General features: G+C 39.5%; 2 protein-coding genes across 2 annotated transcripts in view; both read left to right on the top strand.

Moving 5' to 3' along the window:
- The window catches only part of LOC138980715 (basic salivary proline-rich protein 2-like), a 10,745-nt gene extending 4,808 nt beyond the window's left edge, over window positions 1-5,937 (top strand). Inside the window, exons 3-4 of the mRNA XM_070353622.1 lie at window positions 4,670-5,411; window positions 5,819-5,937. Of these exons, the coding sequence (XP_070209723.1) occupies window positions 4,670-5,368 (699 nt within the window). The 3' untranslated portion in view covers window positions 5,369-5,411; window positions 5,819-5,937. The remainder of the gene's footprint in view (window positions 1-4,669; window positions 5,412-5,818) is intronic.
- A 3,745-nt stretch (window positions 5,938-9,682) lies between these two features.
- On the top strand, window positions 9,683-18,842 carry LOC138980713 (cation channel sperm-associated protein 1-like). Its single transcript, XM_070353621.1, has 3 exons — window positions 9,683-9,718; window positions 13,788-14,468; window positions 18,724-18,842. Exons 1-2 carry the CDS (start codon window positions 9,683-9,685, stop codon window positions 14,463-14,465), a joined length of 714 nt encoding a protein of 237 aa, XP_070209722.1. The 3' UTR covers window positions 14,466-14,468; window positions 18,724-18,842.
- Window positions 18,843-21,189: the final 2,347 nt, after the last annotated feature.

The following is a 21,189-nucleotide window of genomic DNA, read 5'->3' as shown; positions in this document are numbered from 1 at the left end:
TTTTTTCCCAATGACCGTAGTCCGCCGCTCGTACAAAGGGCGGTGAAATTAACGACCCTGTTTAGCGCGGTAGTGGTTTCGCTGTGCTGCATAGCGCGCTTTACTGTACCTCTCTTCGTTTTAATTTTCTGAGCGTGTTTTTAATCTAAACATATCATATCTATATGTTTTTTCAATCAGGAACCGACAGGGAATAAGATGGAATTGTTTTTAAAACGATTTCGGAAATTTAATTTTAATCATAATTTTTATATTTTTAATTTTCAGAGCTTGTTTTCAGTCTGAATATAACATATTTATATGTTTTTGGAATCAGAACATGATGAAAAATAAAATAAAAGTAATTTTGGATCGTTTTATAAAATAATAATTTTTATTACAATTTTCAGATTTTTAATGACCAAAGTCATTGATTAATTTTTAAGCTTACATGCTCAAATGCAATACCGAAGTCCGGCCTTCGTCAAAGATTGCTTGGCCAAATATTTCAATCAATTTGATTAAAAAATGAAGGTGTGACAGTGCCGTCTCAACTTTTACAAAAAGTCGGATTGATGTAACTGTATCCAGCTTTTATACACACCTCTTTTTCCAAACGTCACACAAAGCTGAAACGTCATATCCACCTACATGGAAAAAATATGGCGACAGCAGGACGCATGGAGACAATAGCCATTGTTAGATCACATTTCACAGTCATTTAAGAGCAATGTTTCAGATGATGTGAATGTTCGTATCGAGACAATGTCATATTTGGATTGATCACCGGTAAAGGGACTAACTAACTAACTAACTAACTAACTAACTAACTAACTAACTAACTAACTAACTAACGAACTAACTAACTAACTAACAGCAACAAAACCAACTGACTACCTAACTACCTAACTAACTAACTAACTGACTGACTGACTGACTGACTTGCCAGCTAACAAACTTACTAACTAAACAAGTCGCGTAAGGCGGAAATGCAGCATTTAGTCAAGCTGTCGAACTCACAGAATGAAACTGAACGCAATGCAATTTTTCAGCAAGACCGTATAGCCTACTCGTAGCATCGTCAGTCCACCGCTCGTGGCAAAGGCAGTGAAATTGAGAAGAAGAGCAGGGTAGTAGTTGCGCTGAGAAGGATAGCACGCTTTTCTGTACCTCTCTTCGTTTTAACTTTCTGAGCGTGTTTTTAATCCAAACAAATCATATCTATATGTTTTTGGAATCAGGAACCGACAAGGAATAAGATGAAAGTGTTTTTAGATTGATTTGGAAAATTTGGTTTTGATCATAATTTTTATATTTTTAATTTTCAAAGCTTGTTTTTAATCCAAATATAACATATTTATATGTTTTTGGAATCAGAAAATGATGAAAAATAAGATGAACGTAAATTTGGATCGTTTTATAAAAACATTTTTTTTTTTACAATTTTCAGATTTTTAATGACCAAAATCATTAATTAATTTTTAAGCCACCAAGCTGAAATGCAATACCAAAGTCCGGCCTTCGTCGAAGATTGCTTGGCCAAAATTTCAATCAATTTGATTGAAAAATGAGGGTGTGACAGAGCCGACTCAACTTCTACAAAAAGCTGGATATGACGTCATCAAAGGTATTTATCGAAAAAAGGGAAAAAGAATGTCCGGGGATATCATTCCCAGGAACTCTCATGTAAAATTTCATAAAGATCGGTCCAGTAGTTTGGTCTGAATCGCTCTACACACACACACATGCACACACACACACACACACACACACACACACACACACACACACACACAAACACACACACACACATACACCACGACCCTCGTCTCGATTCCCCCTCTATGTTGAAACATTTAGTCAAAACTTGACTAAATGTAAAAAGCACTTCAGTAGCAAAAGAATGAACCAATCATGGCTCCCCAAAGTGCGCGTCCCTGCGTCCTATACGCACTAGAAGCCGAAAACACGTACTAGAAATTCATGGAGGGGGATCCAAGACGCACTCAACTTAAAAAGATGCCAGATTTACAAATATTTCAAGCGATAAGAGATATTTCGTGGTATTGTTGTGTAATGTCCCTTTCACTTTGATAGGCCCCGAGATGACATGCTATTTAACGCATGCCATATTATTTTCACGCCTACCTATCGGTTCCTTGAGGCATAGTGTCCCTTTGTTTTCCGAAAGCTTCTGTTTTGAAAACAAAGGTATCTGTTTCTGCATTTGCCGGGTTTGGCAGACCCTTGATTTTAACCGCATCCTTGTAGGACAGAGACAGTTAAAGTAAGCACGACCAAAAGTTTTTCTGGTTTAAACAAAACTTTATTCAATTTTAATCATGACAAGAACAATGCATGGATGATTACATACTCAAGCATATAATGCTTATTTTAAGCAATCATAGTAATTACAAAACAAAGGTTAGCATGATGGCGGAATAAATACATTAGCTCATTTTCAGGAAACGAAAAAAAAAAAAAAAAAAAAAAAGACAAAACAGATACACAAACAAGCAGAAAATGGGAAGGGGTTGGTGATACAGGAGGTGGGAAAAGGGCAGCTAGCCAGTAGCTAGCTCAAGGGAAAAAGAAGAAGAAGAAGAAGACTTGGAGCGCCAATATTTGAGGAGATTTTTCAATTGTAATAAGTGCACATAAGACACTCGCACAAAGTTAATGCGTATTGTGATCAGAGGAAAAGTCACTACATTGCGCATACATCGAGACATAATTAATAAGTCGGAAAACAACAAAAGAACATGAGAGAGGTTATGGGGAAAAATTTGTCAGGCAGCATGTCGCATGACAGTGTCTAATAAATGTAATGAGTGAAATATAGAGGCTCATTTACGGAACCTGCCCGTCTGTCTAATATAGTCCTGTACAGTTATGAATATGGTCTGGTTGACATTTCGTGAATATTGCGTTTTTCTGCGTGTATTTTGCTTGTTCACTGACTTGTGAAGTCTATTGATAGGTTTTAATTTGTGTATTTCCTTTGTTCTTTACAACCTGGGTAAGAAGAAATGTCACATGCACACACGCACAAGCACTACTGAACGTCCTTCATTGTTCAAGTAACACGCAATTACGCACAGACAGAGTTGGATACAATCATTCAGTTACTCTACCATCAGCCAGTTGTTGATTGGTTCCTTCGTTTGCTACTGAAGTGCGTTTTTTAGGTAGTGAGTTTGTTGGCCAGTCAGTCAGTCAGTGAGTCAGTTGGTCAGTCGGTTAGTTAGTTAGTGAGTTAGTGAGCTAGTTAGTGGTTAGTTAGTTCCTGTTCCCGCGAAGTTAATCTAAACATTACATTGTCTCGATACGAACATTCACATCATCTGAAACATTGCTCTTAAATGAGTGTGAAATGTGATCTAACAATGGCTATTGTCTCAAAACGTCCTGCTGTTGCCTTTTCTCTCCGTGTAGGTGGATATGAAGTTTCAGCTTTGTGTGACGTTTGGAGAAAGAGGTGTGTATAAAAGCTGGTTACAGTCTTGAATTTGTCATTAATCTTCTGCCAGACCTTCCAATTGGCAACGTCTTTTTGGTGAGTTCCTTTGCAATATTCAACACCTTGTTGTCTATTTATTTATCTTTTTGTGTATTTAATGATTCATTCATTTATATTTGTTTGTTTCTTCATTAATAATCAGCTCTTTTACTGAGACTTTGGTTTGTATCTCAACCAGATCTCGCTGTTTGATTCTGTTTTTGTGTGTGTGCTATCTTGTCATCTTTCCACAATTTGTGCCTTTCAGTATCACTCAGTATTGAGTAGGCAAGGTGGAAAGAAGGAGAGAGAGAGTGTGTAAGAGAAAGAGAGAGAGAGAGAGAGAGAGAGAGAGAGAGAGAGAGAGAGAGAGAGAGAGAGAGAGAGAGAGAGAGAGAGAGACTTACGGATTTCTGACGTTGCTCAGTCTTACATTCAAACTGTGATTTAATCAAGAAAAGAACAACCTTCTTCGTCCCATTTACCACTTTGACCACTAATAATAATAATAAGAACATTTATATAGCGCTAAATCAAAAACTTTCGTTAAAAAGGCTTGCTCTAAGCGCTTGACATCTAAACTAAAGCGTCATTCACACTCTTTACAATGATGTACAAGAACTTCATGTCACACTCTTTCATTCAGTATAGCACCATTCACACAGTTGTTATTCTGTACAAGACAATAAGTTAGTCTAACATTTAGAATGTTCATAAGATGAAAACAGGAGAAAACCAGACTGATTAAAACAACTGCTTAGTGCTAACAAAGCATGAATCTTAATGATAACGTAATACATGTTTAACTGTTAAGACCATTAAAAAAACCTATATGCTAAAATAACTTTGAACTTTAAAGAACTTCTTATAAGATACACAGCACATCTAGATAAACACCAGAATGATAAAACAAAAGGCAACTCGTTAAAACTATTAAATGCATCAATGTCTAAAACACGAAAGACTCAAATATAAGATACACAATTCTCTAGAATTGTTTATTAAAACTGAAACCGACCTGCTCAAAGTAAACCATACCCACCCCCTCAGCTCCCTACCCACCCCCAACCCTCCTCCTACACTAAATACTAATTATTTCTACTCTTAACTTCCAAACTACACGTTATCCATAAACTATGCACAGAATTGCACAGACACTGGCACTGTCAAGATGCTGTTTGTTTTCAGTGACAACTCCACAGACAATCTCCCAGCATGTGGAAGATAGTGACCTTGGCCGTTCTGGTGGCCCTAGCAGCTGCTCAGCGACAGGGCGGCCAGGAACAGGGCGGTGAGCAACCACCCCAGTTTGGAGGTCAGCAAGAGGGAGGTGAAGACAAGGGCGGTGAGGAACAGGGCAGACCACGTGGTACACCACCACCACCACCACCACCACGAGGAGGCAGACCAGAGGACAGAGGACCACCACCACCAGAGTGCAGAGGACCACCACCAGAGTGTAGAGGACCACCACCACCAGAGTGCAGAGGACCACCACCACCAGAGTGCAGAGGACCACCACCACCAGAGTGCAGAGGACCACCACCACCAGAGTGTAGAGGACCACCACCACCAGAGTGTAGAGGACCACCACCACCAAGGGACGGACCACCACGAAGGGACGGACCACCACCACCACGAAGGGACGGAACACCACCACCACGAAGGGACGGACCACCACCACCACCACCAAGGGACGGAACACCACCTCCACGAAGGGACGGAACACCACCTCCACGAAGGGACGGAACACCACCACCACGAAGGGACGGAACACCACCACCACAAAGGGACGGAACACCACCACCACAAAGGGACGGAACACCACCACCAAGGGAAGGACAACAAGAAGGCGGACCACCACAAGAACAGGGCGGTTATCAGCAGTAGATACAAAACAGACCACATGATCGATCCGACAGTTACATGAGACGTAAGTCCAAGTGATAACACATAAAAAGTTTATGAAACATTTTCAGTGCAAGTGTTCCCCACAACGTACATGCACCATCATCCTCCCGTGTTTCATCGGGTTTCTATGACTTTTTCGTGAAGGCTTTACTCATTCTGTAAACCTCCTGTGAGGCGGAGTGGGGCTTTAAGTATTGCGTATTGCTTTACTCTCTCTCTCTCCGCTCTCTCTCTCTCTCTCTCTCTCTCTCTCTCTCTCTCTCTCTCTCAATCTCTCTCTCTCTCTCTCTCTCTCTCTCTCTCTCAATCTCTCTCTCTCTCTCACTCACTCTCTCACTGGCTCGCACAGTCTCTCTCTCACTCTTTTTCCTACCCTTGTGAACATTTTAGGCTACATCATGTTGTTCACCAGATTGTTTTCTGTTTCAGATCTTTCAATTTCACAGCTGATATGATCTTCGTCTGCCAGTTCAGATTTTGTCTGGCAAAAGATTATCATGAAAATGGGAAACTGAAGATTAAATAAAGAGAATCAAGCAAAACTACAATGGTTGTGAGTTTTAAGTTATGTGTGCAGTGACTGGTGCACAAAACTGACGGACCAAAACGTGTCTGTGTGCGTGCAAGTAGGCTTGTTGTTGTATGTAATATCAGAGAGAGAGAGAGAGAGAGATAGAGAGAGAGAGGAGAGAGAGAGAGAGAGGAGAGAGAGAGAGAGGAGAGAGAGAGAGAGAGCTCTCACACACACACACACACACACACACACACACACACACACACACACACACACACACACACACACACACACACACACACACACACACACCTCCCCTCGATTCCCAGTCAACAGTAATACATCTAGTCAAACATTGACTTAATGTAACAAAATCAAACAACAAAACTAGAACAACAACTGAGGAGAACAAAACAAGTCGCGTAAGGCGAAATTACTACATTTAGTCAAGCTGTGGAACTCACAGAATGAAACTGAACGCACTGCATTTTTTTTTTTTTACAATGACCGTAGTCCGCCGCTAGTGCAAAAGGCAGTGAAAGTGACGAGCCTGTTCAGCGCGGTAGCGGTTGCGCTGTGCTGCATAGCACGCTTTACTGTACCTCAGGCTCTCTTTGTTTTAACTTTCTGAGCGTGTTTTTAATCCAAACATATCATATCTATATGTTTTTGGAATCAGGAACCGACAAGAAATAAGAAGAATTTGTTTTTAAAACGATTTTGAATATTTAATTTTAATCATAATTTTCATATTTTTAATTTTCAGAGCTTGTTTTCAATCCGAATATAACATATTTATATGTTTTTGGAATCAGAACATGATGAAGAATAAAATAAAAGTAATTTTGGATCGTTTTATAAAAAAAAAATTTTTATTACAATTTTCAGATTTTTAATGACCAAAGTCATTAATTAATTTTTAAGCCACCATGCGGAAATGCAATACCGAAGTCCGGCCTTTGTCGAAGATTGCTTCGCCAAAATTTCAATCAATTTGATTGAAAAATGAAGGTGTGACAGTGCCGCCTCAACTTTTACAAAAAGCCGGATATGACGTCATAAAAGACATTTATCGAAAAAACGAAAAACATGTCTGGGGATTTTATACCCAGAAACTCTTATGTAAAATTTCATAAAGATCGGTCCAGTAGTTTAGTCTGAATCGCTCTACACACACACGCACAGACACATGCACACACACACACACATAGGCTACACACACACACACACACACACACACACACACACACACGTGCGTGCGTGTGTGTGTGTGTGTAGAGCGATTCAGAGAAAACTACTGGACCGATCTTCATGAAATTTCACTCAAAGGTTGTTTTTATTTTTGTTTTTTGTTTTTACCTCAGTTGCATGCAGGATGCTTTAAACCCATATTTTTTGCCCGATTTAGAAAAAAAAATTGGTAAATTTTTTTTTAATGCGGGGAGCATCCTTCTTCCTTGGTCTTTTTCTGTATAAGAATAAGAATAAGAATAAGAATACTTTATTATCTCATAGAGAAATTCAGGCTTGGTACATAACAATAATACAAACAAGACATTGATTTTACATATTAGACATATAGCACTATATAACAGGGCAGGTTATAAACACACATCCCACATACCTCTCTGAACATTCCTTGCATTGTGCTTACGCATTCAGACATGAACACATCCATGTCTCACTTACACATCGCACACATGGACATTCTTATACGCTCAACTTACCCATTCACACATGGACATTCGACCACGCTCCACTTACACATTCTTATACGCTCCACTTACACATTCACACATGGGCATTCTTATATGGTCCACTTACACATTCCCACATGGACATTCGACTACGCCCACTTTCACATTCCCACATGGACATCTTTAAAGCACTGCGCTTACATATTCTCGCACACCTACGCGTATAACGGACTATGGCTAAACATCATTGCAGAAAATCATAGCATACAATATATCACAGAAAATATACGGACGTACATAAAACCAATACATATGCCCTGGCAGAAGAGGGGCTGAGTCGGGTATGTGGATGTGTTTACATGTTGCCAAGGGTGATGGATTTGGGGATGAAGCTGTTTTGCAGCCTGAGTGTCCTAGCTTTGTGCGTGCGAAGTCTACGGCCAGAGGGAAGGAGTTCATAGAGGTGGGCAAGGACATGGGACCTATCTGAAGCTATCCGCCTACTCTTTCTCACCACACGCTTTTCATACAGGGACTCCACACTTGCTTGCTGCCTGCCAATCACCTTGCTACTGACATTCACAATTCGCACTAAGACATTCCTGTTCTTCACACTCAGACCTCCATACCAGGACACAAAACCAAAAGTGATGACAGACTCGATGAAAGAGCGGTAGAAAGTTTGAAGGATAGAAGCCTTAGGGTTCACATTCAACTTCCTAAGTTTCTGAAGGCAGTAGATGCGTGACTGAAATTTTTTGTGTATGAGGGTGGTGTTTGCATTGAAGGACAGCTTATCATCGATAACTGTGCCAAGATACTTATATTCAGTCACACGCTCAACAGTCACACCATCAATCATCAGGTCAGGGACAGGGGCAGGGTTTCTTCTAAAGTCTATCAGAAGTTCTTTGGTCTTTGTCACATTTAGGTCTAAAAAGTTGTCTTTACACCAGGCGTTGAAACGTTCTACTTCTGCAAAGTAAGTTGCGTCACTATTGGAGAGATCTTCTAGCGCTGTATCATCTGAATATTTGATAAGAAGGGTGGAGTCAGTGCCACTGCAGTCGTTAGTGTAGAGTGTGAACTACACAGGGGAGATAACTGTACCCTGTGGAGAGCCTATGGAGGTGGACCTAAGGGAAGAGAGAGCTGTCTGAAAGCGGACATAACATAATCAACCATAATCAAAACATAAACTTCTGTCTGCTTTAATTACAAAATTTAAAGCCAAACAAAGCCGAAAATTCAACGTCCCTATTCCGCGGATAGATCTCTTTAAATCAAGTTTAGCTTATTCTGGCAGCGTTTTGTGGAATTATCTCCCGGAATCAGTTCGAGTCCCAACAAGTCTCAATACTTTAAAACAAGTCGCGTAAGGCGAAATTACTACATTTAGTCAAGCTGTGGAACTCACAGAATGAAACTGAACGCACTGCATTTTTTTCCCAATGACCGTAGTCCGCCGCTCGTACAAAGGGCGGTGAAATTAACGACCCTGTTTAGCGCGGTAGTGGTTTCGCTGTGCTGCATAGCGCGCTTTACTGTACCTCTCTTCGTTTTAATTTTCTGAGCGTGTTTTTAATCTAAACATATCATATCTATATGTTTTTTCAATCAGGAACCGACAGGGAATAAGATGGAATTGTTTTTAAAACGATTTCGGAAATTTAATTTTAATCATAATTTTTATATTTTTAATTTTCAGAGCTTGTTTTCAGTCTGAATATAACATATTTATATGTTTTTGGAATCAGAACATGATGAAAAATAAAATAAAAGTAATTTTGGATCGTTTTATAAAATAATAATTTTTATTACAATTTTCAGATTTTTAATGACCAAAGTCATTGATTAATTTTTAAGCTTACATGCTCAAATGCAATACCGAAGTCCGGCCTTCGTCAAAGATTGCTTGGCCAAATATTTCAATCAATTTGATTAAAAAATGAAGGTGTGACAGTGCCGTCTCAACTTTTACAAAAAGTCGGATTGATGTAACTGTATCCAGCTTTTATACACACCTCTTTTTCCAAACGTCACACAAAGCTGAAACGTCATATCCACCTACATGGAAAAAATATGGCGACAGCAGGACGCATGGAGACAATAGCCATTGTTAGATCACATTTCACAGTCATTTAAGAGCAATGTTTCAGATGATGTGAATGTTCGTATCGAGACAATGTCATATTTGGATTGATCACCGGTAAAGGGACTAACTAACTAACTAACTAACTAACTAACTAACTAACTAACTAACTAACTAACTAACGAACTAACTAACTAACTAACAGCAACAAAACCAACTGACTACCTAACTACCTAACTAACTAACTAACTGACTGACTGACTGACTGACTTGCCAGCTAACAAACTTACTAACTAAACAAGTCGCGTAAGGCGGAAATGCAGCATTTAGTCAAGCTGTCGAACTCACAGAATGAAACTGAACGCAATGTAATTTTTCAGCAAGACCGTATAGCCTACTCGTAGCATCGTCAGTCCACCGCTCGTGGCAAAGGCAGTGAAATTGAGAAGAAGAGCAGGGTAGTAGTTGCGCTGAGAAGGATAGCACGCTTTTCTGTACCTCTCTTCGTTTTAACTTTCTGAGCGTGTTTTTAATCCAAACAAATCATATCTATATGTTTTTGGAATCAGGAACCGACAAGGAATAAGATGAAATTGTTTTTAAATTGATTTCGAATATTTAATTTTGATCATAATTTTTATATGTTTAATTTTTAAGCTTGTTTTTAATCCAAATATAACATATTTATATATTTTTGGAATCAGGAAATGATGAAGAATGAGATGAACGTAAATTTGGATCGTTTTATGAAAACATTTTTTTTTACAATTTTCAGATTTTTAATGACCAAAGTCATTAATTAATTTTTAAGCCACCAAGCTGAAATGCGATACCGAAGTCCGGCCTTCGTCGAAGATTGCTTGGCCAAAATTTCAATCAATTTGATTGAAAAATGAGGGTGTGACAGAGCCGACTCAACTTCTACAAAAAGCTGGATATGACGTCATCAAAGGTATTTATCGAAAAAAGGGAAAAAGAATGTCCGGGGATATCATTCCCAGGAACTCTCATGTAAATTTTCATAAAGATCGGTCCAGTAGTTTAGTCTGAATCGCTCTACACACACACACATGCACACACGCACACACACACACACAAACACACACACTCACACACACACACACACACACAAACACACACACACACATACACCACGACCCTCGTCTCGATTCCCCCTCTATGTTGAAACATTTAGTCAAAACTTGACTAAATGTAAAAAGCACTTCAGTAGCAAAAGAATGAACCAATCATGGCTCCCCAAAGTGCGCGTCCCTGCGTCCTATACGCACTAGAAGCCGAAAACACGTACTAGAAATTCATGGAGGGGGATCCAAGACGCACTCAACTTAAAAAGATGCCAGATTTACAAATATTTCAAGCGATAAGAGATATTTCGTGGTATTGTTGTGTAATGTCCCTTTCACTTTGATAGGCCCCGAGATGACATGCTATTTAACGCATGCCATATTATTTTCACGCCTACCTATCGGTTCCTTGAGGCATAGTGTCCCTTTGTTTTCCGAAAGCTTCTGTTTTGAAAACAAAGGTATCTGTTTCTGCATTTGCCGGGTTTGGCAGACCCTTGATTTTAACCGCATCCTTGTAGGACAGAGACAGTTAAAGTAAGCACGACCAAAAGTTTTTCTGGTTTAAACAAAACTTTATTCAATTTTAATCATGACAAGAACAATGCATGGATGATTACATACTCAAGCATATAATGCTTATTTTAAGCAATCATAGTAATTACAAAACAAAGGTTAGCATGATGGCGGAATAAATACATTAGCTCATTTTCAGGAAACGAAAAAAAAAAAAAAAAAAAAAAAAAGACAAAACAGATACACAAACAAGCAGAAAATGGGAAGGGGTTGGTGATACAGGAGGTGGGAAAAGGGCAGCTAGCCAGTAGCTAGCTCAAGGGAAAAAGAAGAAGAAGAAGAAGACTTGGAGCGCCAATATTTGAGGAGATTTTTCAATTGTAATAAGTGCACATAAGACACTCGCACAAAGTTAATGCGTATTGTGATCAGAGGAAAAGTCACTACATTGCGCATACATCGAGACATAATTAATAAGTCGGAAAACAACAAAAGAACATGAGAGAGGTTATGGGGAAAAATTTGTCAGGCAGCATGTCGCATGACAGTGTCTAATAAATGTAATGAGTGAAATATAGAGGCTCATTTACGGAACCTGCCCGTCTGTCTAATATAGTCCTGTACAGTTATGAATATGGTCTGGTTGACATTTCGTGAATATTGCGTTTTTCTGCGTGTATTTTGCTTGTTCACTGACTTGTGAAGTCTATTGATAGGTTTTAATTTGTGTATTTCCTTTGTTCTTTACAACCTGGGTAAGAAGAAATGTCACATGCACACACGCACAAGCACTACTGAACGTCCTTCATTGTTCAAGTAACACGCAATTACGCACAGACAGAGTTGGATACAATCATTCAGTTACTCTACCATCAGCCAGTTGTTGATTGGTTCCTTCGTTTGCTACTGAAGTGCGTTTTTTAGGTAGTGAGTTTGTTGGCCAGTCAGTCAGTCAGTGAGTCAGTTGGTCAGTCGGTTAGTTAGTTAGTGAGTTAGTGAGCTAGTTAGTGGTTAGTTAGTTCCTGTTCCCGCGAAGTTAATCTAAACATTACATTGTCTCGATACGAACATTCACATCATCTGAAACATTGCTCTTAAATGAGTGTGAAATGTGATCTAACAATGGCTATTGTCTCAAAACGTCCTGCTGTTGCCTTTTCTCTCCGTGTAGGTGGATATGAAGTTTCAGCTTTGTGTGACGTTTGGAGAAAGAGGTGTGTATAAAAGCTGGTTACAGTCTTGAATTTGTCATTAATCTTCTGCCAGACCTTCCAATTGGCAACGTCTTTTTGGTGAGTTCCTTTGCAATATTCAACACCTTGTTGTCTATTTATTTATCTTTTTGTGTATTTAATGATTCATTCATTCATATTTGTTTGTTTCTTCATTAATAATCAGCTCTTTTACTGAGACTTTGGTTTGTATCTCAACCAGATCTCGCTGTTTGATTCTGTTTTTGTGTGTGTGCTATCTTGTCATCTTTCCACAATTTGTGCCTTTCAGTATCACTCAGTATTGAGTAGGCAAGGTGGAAAGAAGGAGAGAGAGAGTGTGTAAGAGAAAGAGAGAGAGAGAGAGAGAGAGAGAGAGAGAGAGAGAGAGAGAGAGAGAGAGAGAGAGAGAGAGAGAGAGAGAGAGAGACTTACGGATTTCTGACGTTGCTCAGTCTTACATTCAAACTGTGATTTAATCAAGAAAAGAACAACCTTCTTCGTCCCATTTACCACTTTGACCACTAATAATAATAATAAGAACATTTATATAGCGCTAAATCAAAAACTTTCGTTAAAAAGGCTTGCTCTAAGCGCTTGACATCTAAACTAAAGCGTCATTCACACTCTTTACAATGATGTACAAGAACTTCATGTCACACTCTTTCATTCAGTATAGCACCATTCACACAGTTGTTATTCTGTACAAGACAATAAGTTAGTCTAACATTTAGAATGTTCATAAGATGAAAACAGGAGAAAACCAGACTGATTAAAACAACTGCTTAGTGCTAACAAAGCATGAATCTTAATGATAACGTAATACATGTTTAACTGTTAAGACCATAAAAAAAACCTATATGCTAAAATAACTTTGAACTTTTAAGAACTTCTTATAAGATACACAGCACATCTAGATAAACACCAGAATGATAAAACAAAAGGCAACTCGTTAAAACTATTAAATGCATCAATGTCTAAAACACGAAAGACTCAAATATAAGATACACAATTCTCTAGAATTGTTTATTAAAACTGAAACCGACCTGCTCAAAGTAAACCATACCCACCCCCTCAGCTCCCTACCCACACCCAACCCTCCTCCTACACTAAATACTAATTATTTCTACTCTTAACTTCCAAACTACACGTTATCCATAAACTATGCACAGAATTGCACAGACACTGGCACTGTCAAGATGCTGTTTGTTTTCAGTGACAACTCCACAGACAATCTCCCAGCATGTGGAAGATAGTGACCTTGGCCGTTCTGGTGGCCCTAGCAGCTGCTCAGCGACAGGGCGGCCAGGAACAGGGCGGTGAGCAACCACCCCAGTTTGGAGGTCAGCAAGAGGGAGGTGAAGACAAGGGCGGTGAGGAACAGGGCAGACCACGTGGTACACCACCACCACCACCACCACCACGAGGAGGCAGACCAGAGGACAGAGGACCACCACCACCAGAGTGCAGAGGACCACCACCACCAGAGTGTAGAGGACCACCACCACCAGAGTGCAGAGGACCACCACCACCAGAGTGCAGAGGACCACCACCACCAGAGTGCAGAGGACCACCACCACCAGAGTGTAGAGGACCACCACCACCAGAGTGTAGAGGACCACCACCACCAAGGGACGGACCACCACGAAGGGACGGACCACCACCACCACGAAGGGACGGAACACCACCACCACGAAGGGACGAACCACCACCACCACCACCAAGGGACGGAACACCACCTCCACGAAGGGACGGAACACCACCTCCACGAAGGGACGGAACACCACCACCACGAAGGGACGGAACACCACCACCACAAAGGGACGGAACACCACCACCACAAAGGGACGGAACACCACCACCAAGGGAAGGACAACAAGAAGGCGGACCACCACAAGAACAGGGCGGTTATCAGCAGTAGATACAAAACAGACCACATGATCGATCCGACAGTTACATGAGACGTAAGTCCAAGTGATAACACATAAAAAGTTTATGAAACATTTTCAGTGCAAGTGTTCCCCACAACGTACATGCACCATCATCCTCCCGTGTTTCATCGGGTTTCTATGACTTTTTCGTGAAGGCTTTACTCATTCTGTAAACCTCCTGTGAGGCGGAGTGGGGCTTTAAGTATTGCGTATTGCTTTACTCTCTCTCTCTCTCTCTCTCTCTCTCTCTCTCTCTCTCTCTCTCTCTCAATCTCTCTCTCTCTCTCTCTCTCTCTCTCTCTCTCTCTCAATCTCTCTCTCTCTCCGCCCCCTCCACCCCGCCTCGCGCATAGCGCCCACCCCGCTCTGCAAACTGTTGAGCACGTGACTGTCCCCTCTTCCACTGACAATCCAGCTGCTGCCCTAAAGCTCATAGCGCGACTTCTTTCTCAACTTTTGTAATTTTCCCACTGTGTATTCGGATTGTCAGTAACTTTTGTATCTACGGAATTCGAGTAGATATTCATCATAGCATCGTTGTGTGTCAACCGCATTGTTTCTTGGTTAATTAATGTTTCATTTCCAATCGCTTTGTTCAACAATTTTATTTCCAGCGTTTTGTGTGTTCTTACATTGTTCCCTGGAAGTTGAATTGAGCACTGTTTGCTACTAAATAGTATTCATCTTTTTAACATTTTTGTTTCCTTTCACACAATTTTTGTTGTTTGCTTAATTATTTTGTTTCATTTGTGTTGTTGCTTTGCATACTTTTAACGTGATGACAAAGTTATATGACCACAATCGTTGGCCTGTGACTGAAGGCCTTCGTATAGGACACCTTAATATCAATCATATTGTAAACAAAATGTCTGATGTTTCCCAGGTTGTTCAGAACAGTGAGTCTTATGGCAGGGGGTTTCATATTTTTGGATTCTCAGAATCTAGACTTAACTCCTGCATAGACGATAAAGAAATTTTTATCAACGGTTTTCAAACTATACGAAGGGACCCAAAAAATCCTAAAGAAACGGGCCTTTTAGTTTATATAAATGAACATATAACATTCAAGCGCTTACCTCAGTTTGAAAATTTTGGTGTGGAGTGCATATGGACAGAGGTGAAGTTAAAGCATGCATCTCCTATTTTGATTGGATTTCTCTATCGGAATCCAGCTGAACCAGCGAACTGGGTTGACAAGTTTGTAACCATGATGGATTTAGTTTGGTTAGAATCAAAAGAGATTCTTCTCATGGGGGACTTTAACATTGACATGACGAAATCTAATAAATCTTGGAAAGATATTACTACTGTATTTAATATGTCCCAACTGATCAATACGCCAACGCGAGTCACGCCCTCATCCAGTACCATCATTGATCACTTATACTCTACCGACTCAAAACATGTAATAGAAACCTGTGTACCTGTCATAGGCATAAGCGACCATTTCCCTATTTGCTGTACATGGTCAAAAAAAGGTGTGAAAATTCCTAAGCTTGGTCATACTGTCCTCACGTACAGGTCATTTGCTAAGTTTAATGAAGTACTTTTTCTTGAAGACATGCGTTCTGCACCGTTTAGTGAGATATATAACAAGACCAATCCTGATGACGCTTTAAAAACATGGTATTCTACATTTCGCGAAGTTTTAGATAAACATGCACCTAAAAGGTCAAGAAGAATTAAGTATTCATATCGGCCAGGGTGGATCACTCCTGAAATTATAGAAGCCCAACATTACCGAGATTATCTATGCCGGATCGACCGCCAATCTGAAGAGTACAAAACACAGAAAGCAAAATGTCAGTATATGACTCGACAGTCAAAAAAGCAGTTCTTCGAAGACATTCTTAAGAAAGGCAAGAGTTCCAAGGAAACATGGAAAGCCATTAATCTTTTAACTAATAAATGTGTAAAGACCACATCATGGAACGAAAACGATATTTCGCCAGATGAAATTAATAATCACTTCTGTTCAGTTGCAAGTAAAGTAATAAAAACTGACAAATCCGATGAAAACAATTTACACATTTTGCGCAAGTACTGTGACACCAAAATTAAATACGAGGCACAAGTTATACCTTTTTTGTCAGTCTCCAAAGTATATAATTCTCTAACTCACTTGAAAGAAAGTAGCACAAAGGGAACTGATGAAATAGACAGCAAAATTCTTAGATTATCAGCCCCACATATAGCGGAATCTCTAACGTATATTTACAATCTCTGTATTGAAAAAAGTGTTTATCCCAAAGCTTTCAAGGAAGCTAAAGTGATCCCCCTCTTTAAGGCAGGTGATAAAACAGATCCCTCAAATTTTAGACCGATTTCCGTTTTACCAGTATTGTCAAAACTACTGGAAAAACATGTCAATGACCATATTATGATATACTTTACATCAAACAATTTGTTTCATGAAACTCAGTCTGGTTTTAGACCTAAACACTCGTGCCATACGGCACTGACAGAACTGGTGGACTCTTGGTTATCAAAAATCAACTCTAATAAGTTATGTGGAGCACTGTTTATGGACTTTGCAAAGGCATTTGATGTTATTGATCACGCCCTCCTTTTGCGGAAACTTTCCGTTTATAGACTACCACAGCCCACACAGACTTTTATAGCCTCTTTTTTGTCGGGAAGAACACAAAAAGTTACCTTTAACAGTTCGAGCTCTGAAGCAATGCCAATTTTATATGGGGTCCCACAAGGCTCGGTCCTCGGACCTTTATTATTTTCTGTCTACATCAATGACTTACCATTACACATATCCTCTGGACAGTGTGATATGCTAGCTGATGATACTACTATTCATACCTCAGGTGATGATATTACTTCGGTAGTCGACACGCTTCAGAAGTGTGTCGATGATGCTGTAGAATGGACGCATTTAAACCACATGTCTCTCAATCCAGAAAAAACAAAGTATATGCTAATTACTACGCGTCAAAAACGACAAGTCATGTCGGAACCAAAGAAGTGCATTTCTGTTGATAGTCAGCTGATAAACGAGGTTAGTGAACACAAAATTTTGGGTGTAACTATTGACAACAATCTAACATGGGGCCCTCATGTAAGTAACTTATGTAAATCTACAGCAAAAAAAGTTCATCAGTCTGCAAAGATTAAACATTTTCTAAATTTTGATGCGCGCAGAACATTTTTTCAAGCGCATGTGCAGTCTGGAATAGACTATGCATCAACCCTTTGGGATTCTGCAAGTGATGCAGCTTTAAGACCCCTAAAATCTTTGCACAGACGCGGAGTAAAAGTTGTTCTGCTGAAAAACAGCACCCTCTCTAATCATGACTACAAAAAAGCTGAAATTCTTCCACTTTCATCCAGACTAGCGTTTAACAAGGCAAGGTTTATGCATAAAATAGTTCTTGGACGTGTACCAGACTATTTAACTAAAAGAATATTATTAACTGAGACTTCATCAAGCCGCACGAAGAAACTAAATGTTCCCCTCCCTAGAATTGACTTGTATAAAACTAGTCTGGCATATTCAGGTCCATTTCTGTGGAATGGTTTACCAGTCTCTCTCAGACAGCCACTTTCTGTTGCCAGTTTTAGAAGACATACTTTTTTGTATATGCTTTCATCGTCGTGTGGCACTTAATGCCTCGATCAGGTACTGCTGTTTGATAAGTACATGAAGATCTACTTGTATAATCATTTCATTTCAGTTAAGTTTTTTTTTTTTTAATGATTATGTGTACAATGTGTACATGTGTGTGTGTGTGTGTGTGTGTGTGTGTGTGTGTGTGTGTGTGTGTGTGTGTGTGTGCGTGCGTGCGTGTGTGTGTGTGTGTGTGTGTGTGTGTGTGTATGTGTGTGTGCGTGTGTCTGTGTGCGTGTGTGTCTGTATGTGCATGTATGTCTGTGTGTGTCTGTGTGCATGTGACCGTGTGTGTCAAAGTGTGTGTTTTAATGTATACCATTACCAATGACCATGTATGCTATGAACATTTTTTTTTCCTCTTTGTCTGATTTAATAACCATGTTTTTATGTTTTTGCTTTGCTTCTTCTTCTGCTTTAATATTATGCACTGGTTAGTTAATTCCCTCTTGGGCGAGGGCTGGATGAAAAAAGATCTTTGCTGTATCTACTCCATTACCCTCGAAAAATAAAGTTGGTTCGTTCGTTCGTTCGTTCGTTCTCTCATTCTCTCTCTCTCTCTCACTCACTCTCTCACTGGCTCGCACAGTCTCTCTCTCACTCTTTTTCCTACCCTTGTGAACATTTTAGGCTACATCATGTTGTTCACCAGATTGTTTTCTGTTTCAGATCTTTCAATTTCACAGCTGATATGATCTTCGTCTGCCAGTTCAGATTTTGTCTGGCAAAAGATTATCATGAAAATGGGAAACTGAAGATTAAATAAAGAGAATCAAGCAAAACTACAATGGTTGTGAGTTTTAAGTTATGTGTGCAGTGACTGGTGCACAAAACTGACGGACCAAAACGTGTCTGTGTGCGTGCAAGTAGGCTTGTTGTTGTATGTATTATCAGATAGAGAGAGAGAGGGAGAGAGAGAGAGGGAGAGAGAGAGAGGGAGAGAGAGAGAGGGAGAGAGAGAGAGAGCTCTCACACACACACACACACACACACACACACACACACACACACACACACACACACACACACACACACACCTCCCCTCGATTCCCAGTCAACAGTAATACATCTAGTCAAACATTGACTTAATGTAACAAAATCAAACAACAAAACTAGAACAACAACTGAGGAGAACAAAACAAGTCGCGTAAGGCGAAATTACTACATTTAGTCAAGCTGTGGAACTCACAGAATGAAACTGAACGCACTGCATTTTTTTTTTTTTACAATGACCGTAGTCCGCCGCTAGTGCAAAAGGCAGTGAAAGTGACGAGCCTGTTCAGCGCGGTAGCGGTTGCGCTGTGCTGCATAGCACGCTTTACTGTACCTCAGGCTCTCTTTGTTTTAACTTTCTGAGCGTGTTTTTAATCCAAACATATCATATCTATATGTTTTTGGAACCGACAAGAAATAAGAAGAATTTGTTTTTAAAACGATTTTGAATATTTAATTTTAATCATAATTTTCATATTTTTAATTTTCAGAGCTTGTTTTCAATCCGAATATAACATATTTATATGTTTTTGGAATCAGAACATGATGAAGAATAAAATAAAAGTAATTTTGGATCGTTTTATAAAAAAATAATTTTTATTACAATTTTCAGATTTTTAATGACCAAAGTCATTAATTAATTTTTAAGCCACCATGCGGAAATGCAATACCGAAGTCCGGCCTTTGTCGAAGATTGCTTCGCCAAAATTTCAATCAATTTGATTGAAAAATGAAGGTGTGACAGTGCCGCCTCAACTTTGATATGACGTCATAAAAGACATTTATCGAAAAAACGAAAAACATGTCTGGGGATTTTATACCCAGAAACTCTTATGTAAAATTTCATAAAGATCGGTCCAGTAGTTTAGTCTGAATCGCTCTACACACACACGCACAGACACATACACACACATACACACATAGGCTACAAACACACACACACACACACACACACACACACACACACACACACACACACACACATACACCACGACCCTCGTCTCGATTCCCCCTCTATGTTAAAACATTTAGTCAAAACTTGACTAAAAAATGTAAAAACTATAAAAATAAAAAAAATAGAACAGCCAAAATTGAACTTGTTTCGATTAATTTAACTTAATTAAACACAGTGCCTTCATGAGCATGGAACTCCAAAGAAAAAGTTCACATTAGTTTATAAAATAAATAACGAAACTGGCGGAGGAAACAGGGGTCACTGACGAACACGAACTTGGAGACAATGAGTACAACCACTGTCAGTAAGCGGGGATTCGCCTATCAAACTTACAAGTCCAACTAACCCTTTGCACCACTGTTTAATTTTTTTCAAAACTGGTCATTTCCATCCTAATTACAATGATTAACTTCCAATGATTACAATGATTAATTACCTTGAAAGTCACGCTGAGTTTCAAAACTGTGGAAATCACGTGCTACCGCTGAGCAAACGTTTCAGTGTCTGTATTTTGACGATACTGCTGCGCAAACGTCTCAGTATCTGTATTTTGGCGATACTGCTGCTGAAACGTTTCAGTATCTGTATTTTGGCGATACTGCTGCGCTAACGTTTCACTATCTAAATTTGGCGATAAATGAATAAGCAGGTTTTTTTTAAAACTTTTTTACATTTTGTCAAGTTTTGACTAAATGTTTTAACATAGACGGGGAATCGAGACGAGGGTCGTGGTGTATGTATGTATGTATGTATGTGCGTGCGTGTTTGCGTGTGTGTGTGTAGAGCGATTCAGAGAAAACTACTGGACCGATCTTAATGAAATTTCACTGAGAGGTTTTTTTCGTTTTTTTTTTTTTTTTTACCTCAGTTGCATGCAGGATGCTTCAACCCATATTTTTTGCCCAATTTAAAAAAAAAAAAATTTTTAATGCGAGGAGCATCCTTCTTCCTTGGTCTTTTTCTGTATAACATAATCAACCATAATCAAAACATAAACTTCTGTTTGCTTTCATTACAAAATGTAAAGCCAAACAAAGCCGAAAATTCAACGTCCCTATTCCGCGGATAGATCTCTTTAAATCAAGATTAGCTTATTCTGGCAGCGTTTTGTGGAATTCTCTCCCGGAATCAGTTCGAGTCCCAACAAGTCTCAATACTTTAAAACAAGTCGCGTAAGGCAAAATTAC

The sequence above is a fragment of the Littorina saxatilis genome, linkage group LG11 (genome assembly GCF_037325665.1).
Source record: "Littorina saxatilis isolate snail1 linkage group LG11, US_GU_Lsax_2.0, whole genome shotgun sequence".
Taxonomy (NCBI): Eukaryota; Metazoa; Mollusca; class Gastropoda; order Littorinimorpha; family Littorinidae; genus Littorina; species Littorina saxatilis.
Note: the sequence above shows the minus strand (reverse complement) of the source record. Positions and strands in the feature narration are given on the sequence as shown.

Coding starts and splice junctions, on each gene's coding strand:
- LOC138980713 (XM_070353621.1), top strand. CDS start 9,683: ATGGCGACAGCAGGACGCATGGAGACAATAGCCATT. Junction 9,719..13,787: donor GCATGGAGACAATAGCCATT/GTTAGATCACAT, acceptor TGGTGGCCCTAG/CAGCTGCTCAGCGACAGGGC.